This window comes from Hemitrygon akajei, chromosome 2, assembly GCF_048418815.1.
Source record: "Hemitrygon akajei chromosome 2, sHemAka1.3, whole genome shotgun sequence".
NCBI classification, from domain to species: domain Eukaryota; kingdom Metazoa; phylum Chordata; class Chondrichthyes; order Myliobatiformes; family Dasyatidae; genus Hemitrygon; species Hemitrygon akajei.
In genome coordinates this window covers 206,687,149-206,706,468 of record NC_133125.1, presented here as the reverse complement: position 1 = coordinate 206,706,468, position 19,320 = coordinate 206,687,149, and the positions used below count along the sequence as shown (strand labels likewise).

The following is a 19,320-nucleotide window of genomic DNA, read 5'->3' as shown; positions in this document are numbered from 1 at the left end:
TACAGTCGACATTTCGGGCCGAGACTCTTCAGCAGGACTGGAGAAAAAAACATGAGGAATCAGTCAAAAGGTGGTGGGGGGGGGAGGGGGAGAGAAACACGAGGTGATGGGTGAAACTATGTTCCCAATCTATGTCGGGTCTCACCGATGTACAGGCCACACCAGAGGCACCAAACACAGTGTATGACCCCACCTGTCACACAGGTGAAGTGTCGCCTCACCTGGAAGTGCCAGGAGGGAGTTCAGTGGGAAGGGACGAATGGACGCGAGTCGTGTAGGGAGTGATCCCTGCTGAAAGCAGAAAGTGGGGGAGAGGGAAAGATGTGCTTGGTGGTGGGATCCTGTTGGAGACGGTGGAAATTACAGAAATTATTAAGAGTGAGGACAAGTTCCGCTAGACGGAAGAGAGTGGTGGTGGAAGGGAACTGGTTGGGACGGGTGTCCAGAAAGAAAGAGAGAGCTCTGAGACCTTCCTGCTGGTGGATGAAGTTGTACAGGGACTGGACATCCACAGTGAAAATAAGATGCTCGGGGCCAGGGAACGTGAAATCATTGAAAGATCCAGAGTGTGCGAAGTCACTGAGGGTTCACTCCATCCTGTGACAGTGACCCCTGACCCTCAACTCCTCAGACAGGGGAAACATCCTCCCTGCATCCTGTCTGTTGAGCCCTGAACGATTTTGCGCTTCCCCGAGATCTCCTCTCATTCTTCTAAACAGGAGAATGTTATGTTCTCTGAGAACATACAACAGTACGGAACAGGCACAGAAACTGAAATTTCTGATGTGGACTGTGAAGTTTGTCTAAAGTTACAACAGGATCTCAATCAACTGGGAATATGGGCAAAGGAATGGCAGAAAGAATTCAAAATAGAAATGGGCAAAGTGACAACAGTACATTACAGCACAGGAACAGGCACAGAAACTGAAATTTTCGGAATATACACAGTGAATGTCAGGGCCCTGGGGAGTGTTGTAGAATAGAAACACCCAGGGGAACAAGTACATAGTTCCTGAGAGTAGAGACACAGGTAGATGGTGTAGTGAAGAAGGGGTCTGGTACACTGGCCTTCATCGATCGGGGATTAAGTACATGAGATGGTTTGTCGTGTTACAGCTGTACAAGACATTGGGGAGACCACACTCAGAGTACTGGGTGCAGTTCTGGTCACCGAGCTGTAGAAAGGATGACATTCAGCTGGAATGTGTGCAGACAAGATTCACAGGAATGTTACCGGGGCTCAAGGGCTTCAGGAGAATCTGGATCAACCTGGACTGTTTTCCTGAAGCAAAGGAGACTGAGGGTTGACATTATTGTGATTGATGAAATCCTGCAGGGCAGTGATGAGGTCGATGGTCACAGTCTTTCCCCAGGGGAGGGGAGTCTAAAACTAGAGGATATAGAGTTAAGCTCAGAGGGTAAAGATTAGCAGGGGACCTGAGTGGCAAATTTCCCACACAGTCGGTGGTTGGTAAATGGGATGAGCTGCCGGAGGAAATGGTAGAGGCCGATAGAATTGAAACATTTTTAGGACATTTGGACAAATTCTTGATTGAAAACGTTTAGAGGAATGCTGGCCAAATGCTGTCAAGTGGGACGTGCTGAGGAAGCCACCTTGGTTGTCAGGGACATGTTACGTCGAAGGGCCGGTGTGTGTGCTGTCACCTCCATTAGTCTCATTAGGAAGAGTGGGACCTCACATCAGAGCAGGGCTGTACAGGGGGGAAGTCAGGAAGTTTTCCTGCATCCGTGTTTGAGTAATCCCAGTGTATCCAAACCTCACAATCTTCTGCTGCATCAAGATCCCCCATTTCAGTGTCGAAGATATTTGCCTGACAATTTAAATAATCGATATTTAATCACCTTTCCACCCTCCTGCTTTACACCTCTATTTATTCCCCGGACCCTTCTATCCTCCCTCTGGTCAGTCTGTACACTGCTCTGAAGAACATCAGAAACAGAAGCAAGGAGGCCATTCAGCCCCTCACACCTGCTCTCCCATTAGACATGATCAATACCACTTCCCTGTGCTCATGCTGTTTCTACTGATTCACGTTGTATCCAAAACTCTCTCCACGTCTCTCCTCAACATAGTTAATGTGTAAATGTGCAGAGCCCTGTTAGATTGTGAGCTGTGTAAATACATTTATTCACCTCTGAATGGTCGTCCCCTCACTGTGTCTCCTCATCCTGACACCCCCGTTACCAGAAACATCATCCCTGCATCAACCTGGGGAGCCTGGAGTAAATCTCAGACTCTCTCTCTGTCTCCGCCATACACAAATACACACAGGGGGCTTCACCATTTACATTTCTCCATTGCGTCAGTCTGCCCGAGGATTGTGCTGGGATCAGCCTGCATGTGTTGCCACACTTCCGGCTCCAAAATATCATGTCCACGTCTCTCTCCCCTTCACCGTACCTCTCTGGGTAGTTCCAACCTGAGCATCGATGTCTCTAATGGTCCACTCCCCTCTCCTATCACATTCCTCCTTCTTTATCCCCCTTCCAGAGGAAATTACACTGCACTCCCATTTTTTCTTCAATCAGATGCTGGAAGAACTAAAACAAAACAGAAATTACTTGAAACCCACAACAGAGCAGGCAGTGTTTGAATCAATTCCGGGAGAGGTCACCGACGTGGAACGTGAAACCTGTTCCTCTCTCCACAGATCCTGACCAACCTGCTGTGTTTTTCCAGCATTTCCTGCATATAAACTGGGTCCAAAACTGAATATCTGATTCAAAGTAGAGATCCGGACTCTATTTGCCTCGTAAATTAGAGGAACAGCTCCCCATTTTCCGTCAGGGTGATTGGCAACCTGGCAGCATCAACATCGAACTTTCAAACTTCTGGAAGTCGTTCCCTGTCACTTTTCCTGTTTAATTGTCTCTCTCCTCCTGCTCCACCAGCCCCATCACCCTCTCTCTTTCCCCTCCTTCCCCACCCTCTCCATCTGTCCATCACCCACACACTCCCCCCCACCCTCTCCATCTGCCCATCACCCACACACTCCTCCCCACCCTCTCCATCTGCCCATCACCCACACACTCCTCCCCACCCTCTCCATCTACCCATCACCCACACACTCCTCCCCCACCCTCTCCATCTACCCATCCCCCACACTCCTCCCCACCCTCTCCATCTGCTCATCACCCTCACACTCCTCCCCACCTCTCCATCTGCCCATCACCCACACATTCCTCCCCACCCTCTCCATCTGCCAATCACCCACAACCTCCTCCCCACCCTCTCCATCTGCTCATCACCCTCACACTCCTCCCCACCTCTCCATCTACCCATCCCCCACACTCCTCCCCACCCTCTCCATCTGCCGATCACCCACTCTCCTCCTGACCCTCTCCATCTGCCCATCACCCTCACACTCATCCCCACCCTCTCCATCTGCCCATCACCCACTCTCCTCCTGACCCTCTCCATCTGCCCATCTCCCACACACTCCTCCCCACCTCCCTCCCTTTACTCTGGGGTCACTTTCCCCTCCTGTCAGATTCCAAAATCTTCAGCCCTTTGTCACTGACAGCTCTCACCTCCCAATTTCTGACACATTTCCACCCGTCCCTCATCTATCACCCCTCCCTCAGGTATTACCCCTCACCTGGATGCACCCCTCACCTGCTCATTTCCCTCCATAGATGTTGCCTGACACGGTGGGAGACCCAGGCGCTTTGTGTGTTACCACCACAACATGTCCCGTGTTACCAAGATTAACCCTGACCTCCCTCTCCCAGTCAGCACCACCACCACTTGCCCCAGTTACCCTGTCAGTCCCGGTAGACTTTAGCAGCCGGGGAGCTCAGGACCCGCCGCCCGCGGCTGCTGCTGAATCCGCAGTGTTTCTGTTCCGTTGACGGATGCGGTGAACGAGTTAAAATTAATGGATCGATAATTCTCACATCGTGTTTATTTCACTCTCCGCACATTTATATTTACACTGACTTACTCCTGACGCCGGTCCGGGACCCGACCCGTTTACAGACCCGGAGCGGAACCGGAGCAGATTCTCAGCCACTCGTTTTTATATCCAGTCCCGAAGAAAGGATAAAGTTTCTCCGTGAATTTATTCCCAGTGAAGGTGTGGAGATGGGACTTGGTCTCCGCGTTGTAAAATGAAACTGTCCCGGACTCGTAACTGAGATAAACTCCCACCCTCCCGGGGATGGGATCGGCAGGGAGACGGGACAAAGGGGAGGTGAGAACCCACATCACGTCATCACGCCGCGCGATGATCCAGAATCCGGTCTCCGGACTCGGTGTGACCCCTCCCTTCCTCTCCACAGACTCTGCGGCGACTCCCAGATACCACCACCGATTCCCCGTCACCTCCACCTCCCAGTAATGTCTCCCCGATGTGAATCCCTCCGATCCCAGCACACAAGCCCGGTCTGTGAACCTCTTCCCGGTGTCAGGGAGATTCCTCCGGGTCCCGGTCAATCTCACACTCTTCCGATCCTCAGACACCTCGAGCCGCGGATGCGCCGTTTCCACATCCAGGGTGACAGAGACTGGGGGGAGAAGCAGAGAATTAGAGAGTCCCCGGGGATCGGGGGGGAGACTCGGGCAGCGCGGCCCCCGGGATCGGGGGGAGACTCGGGCAGCGCGGCCGCGGGGATCGGGGGGAGACTCGGGCAGCGCGGCCCCGGGGATCGGGGGGGAGACTCGGGCAGCGCGGCCGCGGGGATCGGGGGGAGACTCGGGCAGCGCGGCCCCGGGGATCGGGGGGGGGACTCGGGCAGCGCGGCCCCGGGGATCGGGGGGAGACTCGGGCAGCGCGGCCCCGGGACCGGGGGGAGACTCGGGCGGCGCGGCCCCGGGATCGGGTGGGCGACAGGACCCTTTCCCGGGGTTTTACCCAAATACAGCGGATGGACAACCGGCATCGTCCCGAGGTTTTTCCTCGACATGGAGAGCGGATTTTCCTCGATCAACAAACACAAAATTCTGGAGGATCTCAGTGGGTCAAGCAGCGTGTGATAAGGGAGATGTACAGTCGCTGTTTCAAGCCGAGACCTTTCCTCGATTGGAAAGAAAGACGGGAGATAGCAGTGGAACCGGGTATGAGAGAGACCCAGAATATTCAGCCTCTCCTTATAACCCAAACTCTCCAGTCCCAGTAACATCCTTGTAAATCTGTTTTATACCCTCTCAGTTTAATGACATCCTTCCTGTAGAAAGATAACCAGAACTGTACAGGGTGATCAAAATCATAAAGACAAGAAAGTCTGTAGATGCTGGAAATCCAAAGCAACACACACAAAACCTTGGCCCAAATCATCAACTGTTTATTCATATCCATAGATGCTGCCTGACCTGCTGAGTTCCTCCAGCAGTTTGTATGTTACTCTGCTCCAAATGTGGCCTTCCCAATGTCTTGTACACTCATAACGTGACGTCCCAGTTCCTGTACTCAGTATTCTGTCTGATGAAGGCAATCACCTCCTGGTCTCTCTGTTCCACAACACTCTCCAGGGCCCCCGATTGATGTGTAAATCCTGTCCTGGTTTACCTTCCAAAATGCAACACCCTCATCTCTCTGAATTAAAATCAAATTCCATCCAATGGCCCAGAGACCCAATTAATCAAGATCTCTTTGTAATCTTGGATAAACCATGAGCAAGAGGGTTATGTAGTGGATAACACAATACTGTTGCACCTTGGGGCATTGCAGAGTTCAGAGTTCAATTCCAACACCATCTGTAAGGAGTTTGTACTTTCTCCCCAGGACCTCGTGCATTTCCTCCGGGTGCTCCCGATTCATCCCTCAGATTGGGGAGGAGTGGACAGCGAGGAAGACCATCATTACTTGCAGTGGGATCTGGAGCAGCTGGGAAAATGGGCTGAAAAGTGTCAGCTGGAATTTAATGCAGACAAGTGTGAGCTGTTGCTCTTCGGTAGGACCCCAGTGTCGGTCTTTCACAGTGAATGGTCGGGCACTGAGGACTCTGTTCTACAGCAGATCTGGGAACACAGGTCCAGAATACACCGAAAGTGGTGTTACAGGTAGATGGATGTTACGTTGAAGTTGTCTGAGACCTGGGGCCGCCTAATTTGGGATATTGTGTACAGTTTTGGTCACCTACCTACAGGAAGGATGTAAATAAGTTTGCAAGAGTACAGAGAAAATTTCCAGGGATGTAGCTGGGACTGGAGGACCTGAGTCATGAGGAAAGATTGAATAGTTTAGGACTTTATTCCTGTAACATAAAGACTGAGGGGAGATTTGATAGAGGTATACAAAATTATGAGGGGTATAGATAGGGTAAATGCAAGCAGGCTTTTTCCACAGAGGGTGTGTGGGATTACAACCAGAGGTCATGGGTTAAAGGTGAAAGATGAAAAGTTTAAGGGGAACATGAGGGGAAACTGCTTCATTCAGAGGGTTGTGAGAGTGTGGAACGAGCTGCCAGCCCAAGTGGTGCAAGCAAGCTCGATTTAAACATTTAAGTGAAGTTTGGACGGTACATGGATGGTCGGAGTTGGAGGACCATGGTCTCGGTGCAGGTCGATGGGAGCAGGTAGTTTAAATGCTTCAGTATAGACCAGATGGGCTGAAGGGCCTGTGTTGTTAGTTTCTATCACTCTGTAACGCTTGTACAAAGACATAACGGTTTGTAGGTTAAATGGTCATTGTACATTGCCCCGTGATTAGGCTGGTTTTAAATAGTTGGGGTGCTGGGTGGAGCGGGTCGTTGGTCTGGGACGGCCTGTTTCACACTGTCTCTAAATAAATAAATAACCTCTTCACTGTCCATGAAACCACCAAATTTAGAGTCCTTCACAAACCTACTAAACACTTCACCTACATTCTCTCCAAATCATTCATATGAATGATGAAAAACAGTGGACCCAGCACCGATCCCTGCAGAACAACCACTGGTCACAGGACTCCACCCAGACAACTCTGTATCCTATTCCAGATCGTACCGTATCCCATGTGATCTAACTCTCTGCTACCTTGTCCAATCCCTCGCTAAACTCCATGGAGACGATGTCTACTGCACTTTCATCAGCTGTAATTTATTTATTGAGATACAGTATGGAATAGGCCCTTCCGACCCTTTGACCCCCACCACCCAGCAACCCAAATTAATCCGAGCCTGACCATGGAACAAGTTACAATGACCCCCACCACCCAGCAACCCCTGATTTAATCCGAGCCTGACCATGGGACAAGTTACAATGACCCCCACCACCCAGCAACCCCTGATTTAATCGGAGCCTGACCATGGGACAAGTTACAATGACCCCCACCACCCAGCAACCCCTGATTTAATCCGAGCCTGACCATGGGACAAGTTTCAATGACCCCCACCACCCAGCAACCCCTGATTTAATCGGAGCCTGACCATGGGACAAGTTACAATGACCCCCACCACCCAGCAACCCCTGATTTAATCCGAGCCTGACCATGGGACAAGTTACAATGACCCCCACCACCCAGCAACCCCTGATTTAATCCGAGCCTGACCATGGGACAAGTTACAATGACCCCCACCACCCAGCAACCCCTGATTTAATCCGAGCCTGACCATGGGACAAGTTACAATGACCCCCACCACCCAGCAACCCCTGATTTAATCCCAGCCTGACCATGGGACAAGTTACAATGACCCCCACCACCCAGCAACCCCTGATTTAATCCGAGCCTGACCATGGGACAAGTTACAATGACCCCCACCACCCAGCAACCCCTGATTTAATCCCAGCCTGACCATGGGACAAGTTACAATGACCCCCACCACCCAGCAACCCCTGATTTAATCCGAGCCTGACCATGGGACAAGTTACAATGACCCCCACCACCCAGCAACCCCTGATTTAATCCGAGCCTGACCATGGGACAAGTTACAATGACCCCCACCACCCAGCAACCCCTGATTTAATCCGAGCCTGACCATGGGACAAGTTACAATGACCCCCACCACCCAGCAACCCCTGATTTAATCCGAGCCTGACCATGGGACAAGTTACAATGACCCCCACCACCCAGCAACCCCTGATTTAATCCGAGCCTGACCATGGGACAAGTTTCAATGACCCCCACCACCCAGCAACCGCTGATTTAATCGGAGCCTGACCATGGGACAAGTTACAATGACCCCCACCACCCAGCAACCCCTGATTTAATCCGAGCCTGACCATGGGACAAGTTACAATGACCCCCACCACCCAGCAACCCCTGATTTAATCCGAGCCTGACCATGGGACAAGTTACAATGACCCCCACCACCCAGCAACCCCTGATTTAATCCGAGCCTGACCATGGGACAAGTTACAATGACCCCCACCACCCAGCAACCCCTGATTTAATCCGAGCCTGACCATGGGACAAGTTACAATGACCCCCACCACCCAGCAACCCCTGATTTAATCCCAGCCTGACCATGGGACAAGTTACAATGACCCCCACCACCCAGCAACCCCTGATTTAATCCGAGCCTGACCATGGGACAAGTTACAATGACCCCCACCACCCAGCAACCCCTGATTTAATCCGAGCCTGACCATGGGACAAGTTACAATGACCCCCACCACCCAGCAACCCCTGATTTAATCCGAGCCTGACCATGGGACAAGTTACAATGACCCCCACCACCCAGCAACCCCTGATTTAATCCCAGCCTGACCATGGGACGTTACAATGACCAATTAACCTGCCAACCAGTACAGGTTTGGACTGTGCAACTAGAGCACCTGGAAGAAACCCACGTGGTCATGGGAGAACGTACAAACTCCTGACAGGCAGTAACGGGACATGAACCCGGGTCGCTGACAACATAAGGACGTACCTGAATGAGAGAGAGGCTGAGATCCTGTCAGAGTCTGCTAAGTTAGCAGACGAGTCTGCTTTAACCCACAAGGTAAAGTTTTTCCCGAGCAAGAGCTACCAAAGGAGTAGCAGGGATAACAAAGATAACCCACCGGCTAAACCAGAGAGTAAACCGGGGACTAGTGATAAAAGTCAGGAGGAAGGGAAGCAGTCAAAAGAAAAATTTCCCAGTTTCAAGTGTTACTTTTGTGGGAAGCCTGGTCATGCGGCATCCAATTGTTTTGCTATGAAAAGGGAAAACAGGACAGAGAGAGAGAGAACCCCAAATGCCTGCGTTCAGACGGTTGAAACACCGCTGAAGAAGGAGGGGTCTGACCGAGTTCAAGAGGGATTTGAGAGATTTATTTCAAATGGGTTTGTGTCTGTGAAGGAGGGATCAACTCCGGTTCCAGTGAGAATCTGGAGCGATACTGGAGCTTTTCAGTCACTGATATGAAAGAGTGTTTTGGAGTTCGGTGCTGAGATGGAGATTTGAGAGTCGGGGGCGTTGAGAGTAAGTGTTCAGCACGGACTAGAAGGGCCGAGATGGCCTGTTTCCGTGCTGTAATTGTTATATGGTGATATGGTGGTGAATATTATCAAAGGTATTGGAAAGGGGACTGAGACCGTGCCTTTGCATAAGATAATTCTGAAATGCGACTTGGTATCTGGACCAGTCACAATAGGGGTGCGATCTGAACTACCGATAGACAATGTTGATCTCTTACTCGGAAATGACCTTGCAGGTGGGCATGTTTACCCAGAAAGTGGTGAAATGCCATCGGTCATTGTAAAGCGTTAGGCTGCAGTCGGTCAACGATCGGAACAATTTTAAAGGATAAAGTGAGAAAGGCTCTGCCCCGATGAAAGCTACAATGATTACTAAGCAACGCAGTGGTTTAATTATTGGGTTTTGGGTTTTTGATCCTCCACATCAAACCGGCACGGTGAAGAGCACACTTGGGAGTGGTCTGTCACTGTATCGAACCTGGCGCTGAAATATTGGTTCTTAAGTGTTTTATATGCTGTTGTGACGGAAAATAACTGGTTCTTTGAGTCTCAACAGTAGAGGCCTGGACACACACAGTTTTAATACTAAGGAATTTATTTACAAGGGCAAGTCGGGTCAACACAAGCAACTACAATACACAGGAAGCGGTGTGGGGACAGGGTACGGTTACACAAACAAAGAACAAGGGAAAGGCACTACAACAGCTATCCCCCTTGACCTTGGATAGTTGTGGCTCCCTTATCAGGACAAACGATAGACCTTACCAAGCATAAATCAATGCACTTACCTCCAATGTGGTTGCCTGTAAGAGAGGGCGAGCTAAGGGCAAGTCTCACCTTTTAAATCATGGGGCTGGGCGCAATAATCCAATTAAGGTGACCAATAATTTAGGTGTGCATTGATTAGTTGGGAGGGACCAATGTCTAACCATGTCAGCAACTTCCCTATAATACCACGGGCTCTTAACTTGGGAAGCAGCCTCATGTGTGGCACCTTATCAAAGGCCTTCTGAATCTCCAAATATACAACATCCACTACATCCCCTTTATCTATCCTACTTGTAATCTGCTCAAAGAATTCCAACAGGTTTGTCAGGCAGGATTTTCCCTGAAGGAAACCATGCTGATTTTATACCATCTTGTCCTGAATCACGACGTCCTGTGTCACCATGTGCTCCATCACCTCATCCTTAACAATTGACTCAAACTTCTTCTCAACCACTGAGGTCAGGCTAACTGGTCTATAATTTCCTTTCTGCTGCCTTCCTCCTTTCTTCAAGAATTTTCCACTCCTCTGACACCATGCCAGACTCCAATCATTTTTGAAAGGTCATTTCTAATGCCACCATAATATTTAATGCTACATCTTTCAGAACCCTAGGGTGCAGTTCCCGTGGTCCAGGTGACTTATGTACCTTTAGGTCTTTCAGCTTTTTGAGCACCTTCTCTCTTGTAATAGTAACTGCACCCACTTCTCTTCCTTCACACACTACATCAGGCATACTGTTAGTGTCTTCCACAGTGAAGACTGATGCAAAATAGTCATTTAGTTCATCCGCCATCTCCTTGTCCCCGGTTTTTATTTTTCCTGCCTCATTTTCTGGCGGTCTTATATCCACTCTCATTTCTCTTTTATTTTTAACATACGTGAAAAAACTTTTACCATCCACTTTGATATTATTTGCTAGCTTGCTTTCACATTTCATCTTTTCCTTTCCAATGATTGTTTTAGTTGCTCTGTTTAGGTTTTTAAAAACTTCCCAATCCACTATCATCCCACTAATTTTTGCTTTGTTGTATGTCCTTTCTTTTGCTTTTACAATAGTTTTGACATCCCTTGTCAGTCATGGTTGTACTATTTTACAATTTGAGTATTTCTTCGTTTTTGGAAGAAATGAAAACATACTCACGTCCTGCAGCTTCCTCATTTCCCCAGAAACACACACCATTGCTGCTCTGCTGACATCCCTGCCAGCAGCTCTTTCCAATCTACTTTGGCCAACTCCTGTCTCCTACCACTGTAATTTCCCTTACTCCGCTGAAATACTGCTACGTCAGCATTTACTCTAGTGATCACCAACCTTTTTAAGCCCAGGATCCCCTACCTCGGCCATAGTCAAAGGCAACATCGACCCCCAGATTGATTAGTTACACACATGCGCACTGGGGCAGGAAAGACCGGAAGTAAAACCCCGCAACCCGGAAGTAGAAATAATGTATAAACTCCAGGGGTACACACCCTTTTTTGCACCGCGGACCGGTTTAATATTGACAATATTCTTACCGACCGGCCGCCGGCGGGGGGTGGGGGGGGGGGATTAAACACGACCGGAATACAGCGATACTCGAAGCAGGTTCCTTATGTCCAGTCTATTCCACAAATTAGTTTTTGCGGCTCTCGGCACTTAGCTTTTGTCCCACTTGCTCACGTTTTCTCCGCTCAAAAAACTCAGCGGGTTTGTCTTTAAGTGCGGGGTGCTTGGAATCAAGGTACCGAAGCAGTTTTGAGGATTTCACTGCCTCATTAGACAGCCTCCAGGCCCAAACTGCAGCCTCCGCCCTCCGCCAGACACCCTGGCCAAATGTGGCTGGTTGTGGGTGGGGTGAGAGGACAAGGTCAGGGCCGGAGGTCCCCGTGCCGGTTCCAGTCCGGAGAAAGCGACAGAGCGGGGAGTGTGACAGGGCGCCCGCCCACCTTGTAGGATCTATCAGCTGACAAAAGTTTGTATCAGCAGATCGCAGCGCGGTAGCTGCTCTGCTACTTACGGAACCCTGAGCCCGAATTAGTTCGTCTGCGAATATTTTAGCACCGGGTTCCCCACGAACATTCGGTGTGGTGAACAGGTTTAGAGGCGACGCCCACCTCTCCGCGCTCCAGGCCAGTACCAACGGCACTTCTCGCCGGCCGCGTGAGGCGAACCAGTGATTCCTGGCGCGAGGGTATCACTGCATTTAGGCGACTGATGACCTCGCATGGGTTCAAGTTGAACAGTGGGCAAGACAGGGAGTGAGGAAAGGTGCAGCTGACTCATATCGTTTCCTCACGGCCCGGTGGTTGGGGACCACTGACTTACACTGTGTAAACACAAAGTACACTGCAGATGCTGTGGTCACATCAACACGTACAAACAAGCTGGATGAACTCAGCAGTCAGCAGGTTGACTGCTCATTTCAACGGACGCTGCCCGACCTGCTGAGTTCATCCAGTGTGTTTGTACGTGTTGAATTACACTGTGTAATGCGGGGGAGCTACACACACGCGCACTGGGCAGAAAGAACGGAACAAAACCCCGCAACCCAAAAACAATCTTTCAACGGTATTTGTGTATTTATTTTTGAATTTTTTTCGGGATCTACTGGGAAAGTCTCAAAGATCGACCAGTCGATTGTGATTAACGGGTCGGCGACTGCTACTTTACTTTCTCTCTTATCAAATTTCAAGTTAAACTCAATCATACTGTGATCACTGGTTCCTCAGGGTTTTTTACCTTCAGCTCCCTAATCGCCTCTGGTTCATTACGTAACAGCCAATCCAGTATAGCTGATCCCCTAGTAGGCTCAATGACAAACTGCTTTAAATGCCATCTCTTAGGGATTCAACAGACTCACTCTTGAGATCCATTATCAACCTGATTTTCCCAATCAACCTGCATGTTAAAATCTCCCATGACTACCAGAACATTGCCCTTTTGACACAGCTTTTCTATTTCCTGTTGTAATCTGTGGTCCACCGCCCAGCTCTGTTGGAGGCCTGTGTATAACTGCCATCAACGTCCTTTTACCCTTGCTGTTTCTGAACTCAACCCACAAGGATTCAATATCTTCCGATCCTATGTCACATCCTTCTACTGATTTGATGCCATTCTTTACCAGTAGAGCCACACCACCCCCTCTGCCTATCTTCCTATCACTCCGATATAATGTGTAACCCTGGACATTCAGCTCCCAACTACAACCATCCTTCAGCCACAATTCAGTGACGGCCACAACATCATACCTGGCAATCGGTAATCGTGCAACAAGATCATCCACTTTATTTCTTATACTACGTGCATTTAGATACAACAGCTTGAGTACCGTATTTGCTGTCCTTTCTGATTCTGCATCCCTAAAGTTTTGATACTCAGCCTGTTGGCTGCAACTGAGTTCCATCACCTGCCTGCCCTTCCTGACAGTCTGACTGCAGGCTATCATTACCATTTTTACCATCCGTCCTATCCTGAGTCCCTTCACTCCAGTTCCCACCCCCCTACCAAATTAGTTTAAACCCTCCCCAATAGCTCTAACAAACCTGCCAGCAAGAATATTGGTCCCCCTTGGGTTCAGGTGCAACCCATCACTTCTGATCAGGTCATACCTCCCCCAGGGGGATCCCAATGATCCAAGAACCTGAAGCCTGCCCCCTGCACCAGCTTCTCAGCCACACATTTACCTGCCAGATCATCGTGTTTCTACCCTCACTGGCACCTGGCACAGGCAGCAATCCAGAAATTAGTACCCAGGAGGTCCTAATCTCTGGATTAGAGAGAGGCAGGAGTGGATATCGGACTGCTGGAAAACAATGCTGGAGAGGTAGTAATGGGGGACAATGAAAGGGTGGATGAACTGAAGACATATTTTGCATCAGTCTTCACTGTGGAAGACACTAGCAGTATGGTGGAAGTTCCAAGTGTCAGGCGACGTGCCGGGCGTGAAGTTAGCATTACTAGAGAACAGGTTCTTGGGAAACGGAAAGATCTTTAGGTAGCTGTCACCTGGACTAGACAGTGTACATGCCAGAGTTCAGAAAGAGGTGGCTGAAGAGATCATGGAGGCATTTGTAACGATCCTTCAAAAATCACTAGATTCTTCAATGGTTCTGGAAGACTGGAAATTTGAAAATGTCACTCCACTGTTCAAGAAGAGAGAGACAATAAAGGAAACTCTAGGCCAGTTAGTCTGACCTCAGTGGCTGGGAAGATGGTGAAGTTGATTATTAAGGAGGAGTTGTCAGGGAACTTGGAGGCACATGATAAAATAGGCCATGGTTTCCTCAAGGGAAAATCTTGCCTGACAAATCAGTTCGAATTCTTTGAAGAAATAACAAGCCAGATAAACAAAGGAGAACCAGTCGATGTGGTGTACTTGGATTTTCAGAAGGTCATTGACAAGCCATATTTGGCATCTAATTACGACTTAGTAGTGTCTCATAAACAAGCACAAGTGAATCTTATGTCTTACCGTGTTTAATGCCGCCAATCACTTCTTCCGATGCTATGTCGAGCAAATAGGGGTGATCGAATTTTTCAACCAATAGGGCACCATCTGTCACTGACAATGTGTGGGTATCATCACTAATCCTGTAAATATTATACAGATGGTTATAAACTGACCATCAGTGATATTTGAACTATTTTACAAATCCATACAGAGTTTCAGTGAAGACCATGTCCTACCTCCTCTTCCGACGAGCTTCCTCCTGAAATAAATAAAACACAGATCTCAATTGACTGAGATGACCGTCGGCATCCGAACAGCAGGAATCTTAGACAGGTTATTAAAAACTGCTGAAAATTCCCACTGAACTCATTCCCACTGAAACGAACTGAGAAAGAGGGACATTGAACCATGGGAGAAAGTACAAGGAATATTTATGAGAATTATATGATAACAGAGAGAAGGAACTTACAGGAGAGACTGGACAGGTTTTAAGATTCTGAATGTATTTGATCGAAAATATTTCTGCTTGTGTGGAGACAATAAGTCAAAGATAAAACATCAGTTGGTTGTTAATAAATCCCACAAGAAATGTAGTGAAGAGAATGTGGAACTCACTGCTACAGGAGTGGCTGAAGTGGAACAGCAGAGATTGAATGTAATGGGGAAGCTGGATAAACACATGAGGGACCATGGATTTGGGGACACTGTTACTGGGTGTGGTGAGTAGGTGGGAGGAGGCTTGTGCACCAGGGAAACTGATAGGAGAGAATGGACTGAAAGTCCTGTCTCTGATGAAAATTGGATATAATCTGATGAAAAATATTTCTGAAAAACAAAAGACAGTGCAAAATTCTCCAAAACAATGAACCTGATACAAACCAGATATAGATGGTAAATCCGATGTGTAGGTCACATTCTGGAATTCAACCTCAGTTCCCACTGATCAACAGAGAGACCCTCACACCCACTGCACCAGACACACTCACAGTCTGTGACTTCAGTGGGATGTTACTCTGAGTCTCAGGGGATATTATACGTGGGAATCACAGAAGTGATCACTGGCTCAGTGCTACGATCAGAGTAAACATTCCCGAGAAGGATGCAGACTGTCCAGCGATGTACAGATGTTGTGAGAGGCCGGTTTGGAGACAACAACCCTGAACAGTCAAAACATCCGTCTGGTTTCAATCAGTTTACAACTCCAGTATCTGTAAATCCCACACTGAGTTAAAATACATCATTTTGTGCCTATGTACTTTTACAGGACCAAACTGAAATCTCTCACCATGAGGAATATGATATTGTCTTGTTGATCCATCTGTTCCTGTAACTTTGATATTTCCTTGTAGATGGCATTTAAATTCTCTTGAATCTCCTGAAGATTTTTCTCCATTGGATTTAGAATCCTCTCCTCTTCTTCCCTGAGATCTCGGAGTGCACGCTGCTCTTTCTCGGTGATAATCCGGCGCAGTTCATCAAACTGGGATGTGATGTGGGACTGAACATTTTGTGACTGTTCCTGTCGAATGAAAGGAGAGGCTGGTTTATTATTTGGCCCTGATGTATTTCCTTATGATATGGAAGGGTCTGTCCAGCCCATTATCATCCAAGAGGACCACAACCTTGCCGTTGGGTTTGGAGGCTTGTGTGCCTCAATGGCCCAAAGAACTCTGTTGGCTGGAATGTGGGCTTTATGCTTTGACCCTTGGTAGGGTCACCCATGCCAAACAGGTCAAAGGGTAGAGGCCAGAGTAAGAGTGGTCCACTGGTCCTCCAGGTTCATGGGTTCAGCTCAGGGCTAACAATACTGACTGGTAAAACAAAACTGTTACGGAAACAATGAAGAGTCTTTCTACATCTGAGTGCCATGTTATTCCCGAGTCTCCACTCAGGACCTGCATGACTGACAGTAGTGAAAACCGAGAAGTAGCTACTGACATGTTGAATGAAGACATGAACACTGCCGGAGATGGAGGACCTTCCCCAAACTCCAGTGGCATAACAGGCAGCAAGTGAGTGGTTCCCAGATATTCGATCACATTTCCCTCAAACCCAGTCTTCCTCACTGACCCATTAACTCCCACCTGATTCACATACAATACCCCTTCACAGGGTTAATTACAGTTGCCAATTTACTGTTCAATCCTGAACAGTCAAAACATCCGTCTGGTTTAAATCAGTTTACAACTACAGTGTCTGTAAGTACCACATTGAGTTGACTGTCGGCTAAAAGAAGGTACTGGTTACAGAGAGAACGTGCAAACTCCACGCAGACAGCACCAGAGGTCAGGATCGATCCCAGGTTACTGGAGCTGCGATACTCTGCTATTCTGCATTAAAGGGAACAAAACTACACAACAAGATTGTAAATTCTGCTCAGGAAGCCTCACCCGAACTCCAGAAATCTTCTCTTTCTGCTGCTGCTCCATTTCCTGAAAGTCTGATTTCCTTTTTACGAGAGAGTCCAAGGAAGATTTAACCCGATCCTGGGAATTAAAGAGTTAATGGATTAGACAAAACAAAAAGACAACATAAACAGACGATCGAAAGCGGGTTAGTTTTACCTGGTAAATTTTAACGGCTTCCTTAACCGGCATGAAGTTGTGAGACTTGTGATCCCGCGCAGTCGCACAGATCAGGCAGATCAGTTTCCTGTCCGTCTCACAAAACAGCTTCAGTTCTTCCTCATGTTCCTCGCAGTGAAGTTTACTTTCCTTCCCTTTCGGATTCAGGTTTAGTTTCCGAGCTTTCTCAGACAGATTTGCTAAAACCCGATTGCCCTTGAGGGTGCGGTCTGCAAACTCCTCTCTGCATTCCGGGCAGGAGTTTCTCTCCTCCCTTTCCCAACACCGTGTGATGCAGGAGCGGCAGAAGTAGTGACCACACTCCAGTGACACCGGATCGGTGAAGAAATCCAGGCAGATGGGACAAATTACCTCCTCGATTAAACTCTCGACCTGTCCTTTCGAGGCCATGTTAACTCCCGGTACTTCCGGGTTCAGGATCCTTTCACTTTCGGGAGCTGCTGAACCCTGCAGTACCGGGAATGTCCACTAGGCGCGCTGCAGTCTCGGGAATGAACAACGTTGCTCCAAGTGTTCTCTGGGCAGGAATCGCGGCAATTTCCACGTCAGGGTGGGATGAGAAACACTTTAAAGAGGTCTGAATATAAATAAATAAGAGTCTCTAAAAAGCCTTTATTGTACCCGGTTCTACCACCTTCACTTTGCATTCAATGCACCCACCACTCTTTGAAAAATTTACCTCTGACCTCCCCTTGTACCTCCTTCCAAGCACCTTAAAACTATGCCCCCTCATGTTAGCCATTTCAGCCCTGGGAAAAAGCCTCTGGCCATCCACACAATCAATGCCTCACATCATCTTATACATCTCTATCACGTCTCCTCTCATCCTCCGTCACTTCAATGCCAGTTTACTCAACTTGTCTCATAAGGTACGCCCTCCAATCCAGGCAACGTCTTTGTAAATCTCCTCTGCACTCTCTCTATAGTATCCACAATCTTCCTGTAGTGAGGTGACCAGAACTGAACACAGTACTCCAAGTGGGGTCTGACCAAGGTCTTATATACCTGTAACATTACCCCACGGCTCTTGAACTCAATCCCACAGTTGATGAAGGCCAACACAACATACGCCTTCTTAACCATACTGTCAACCTGCGCAGCAGATATGAGTGTCCCCTGGACAAGGTCTCGCTGATCCTCCACACTGCCAATATTCTTACCATTAATATTACATTCTGTCTTCAAATTTGACCTACCAAAATGAACCACCTTACACTTACCTCAGTTGAAGTCCATCTGCCACTTCTCAGCCCAGTTCTGCATCCTATCGATGTCTGCTGTAACCTCTGACAACCCTTCAGACTATCCACAACACCCCAACCTTTGTGTCCTCAGCAAATTTACCAACCCATCCTTCTGCTTCCTCATCCAGGTCAATAATTAAAACCACAAAGAGGAGGGATCCCAGAACAGATCCCTGCGGAAAACCACTGGTCACCATCTTCCATACAGATATGAACCATCTACAACCACTCTTTGCCCTCTGTGGTCAAGCCAAAAAGCAAGGTCTCCTTGGATCCCTCGAACTTCTGGTAACGCCCCCAATCCCTCTCCTTCACCATTCCCCATCCCCCTTTTCCCTCTCCCACCTTATCTCCTTGCCGCCCATCGCCTCCCTAAGGTGCTCCTCCCCTCTTTTTTCCTTTCATGGCTTTCTGTCCTCTTCTGTCAGACTCCCCCTTCTCCAGCCTTATACCTCTTTCACCAATCAACTTCCCAGCTCTTTACTTCACCTCTCCCCCTTCAGGTTTCACCTCTCACCGAGTGTTTCTCTCTCCCTCCCCACCTTTTAAATCTCCTCAGCCTTTTTCCCACCAGACCTGCCGAAGCGTTTCGGTCCGAAGTGTCAATTGTACTTTTTTCCATAGAGGCTGCCTGGCCCGCTGAGTTCCTCCAGCATTTTGTGTGTGTTCACTGTGTACATCGAGTCCTTCCTGGTGACTTGTGGTCAGTGGTGTTAGTCTGGAGGAATTGTGCCCAAGTTCATTAACGCAAAGTTCACATGCACAGGCAATAAACAAAGTTACTGGCAGGAGCTTCCTGTGAATCTGAGAACAAACTCAGCACTTCCATCAGACTGAAATCTTCCATGGCTTTCTGTCCTGAAGGTGCCCGGCCTTTCCCCGCCGGGGATCGGGGCCTGTTGTCCGCAGCTGCCTGAGGGTGGCCGGCCTTTCCTCGCCGGGGATCGGGGC

General features: G+C 48.7%; 1 protein-coding gene across 1 annotated transcript; it reads right to left on the bottom strand.

The window, feature by feature from the left end:
* Positions 1–3,911: 3,911 nt before the first annotated feature.
* Positions 3,912–17,515, bottom strand: LOC140722080 (zinc-binding protein A33-like). Its single transcript, XM_073036879.1, has 6 exons — positions 17,105–17,515; positions 16,931–17,026; positions 15,826–16,059; positions 14,777–14,799; positions 14,562–14,680; positions 3,912–4,527 (listed from the first exon to the last, which is right to left on the bottom strand). Exons 1-6 carry the CDS (start codon positions 17,513–17,515, stop codon positions 3,995–3,997), a joined length of 1,416 nt encoding a protein of 471 aa, XP_072892980.1. The 3' UTR covers positions 3,912–3,994.
* Between the last annotated feature and the right edge of the window lie 1,805 nt (positions 17,516–19,320).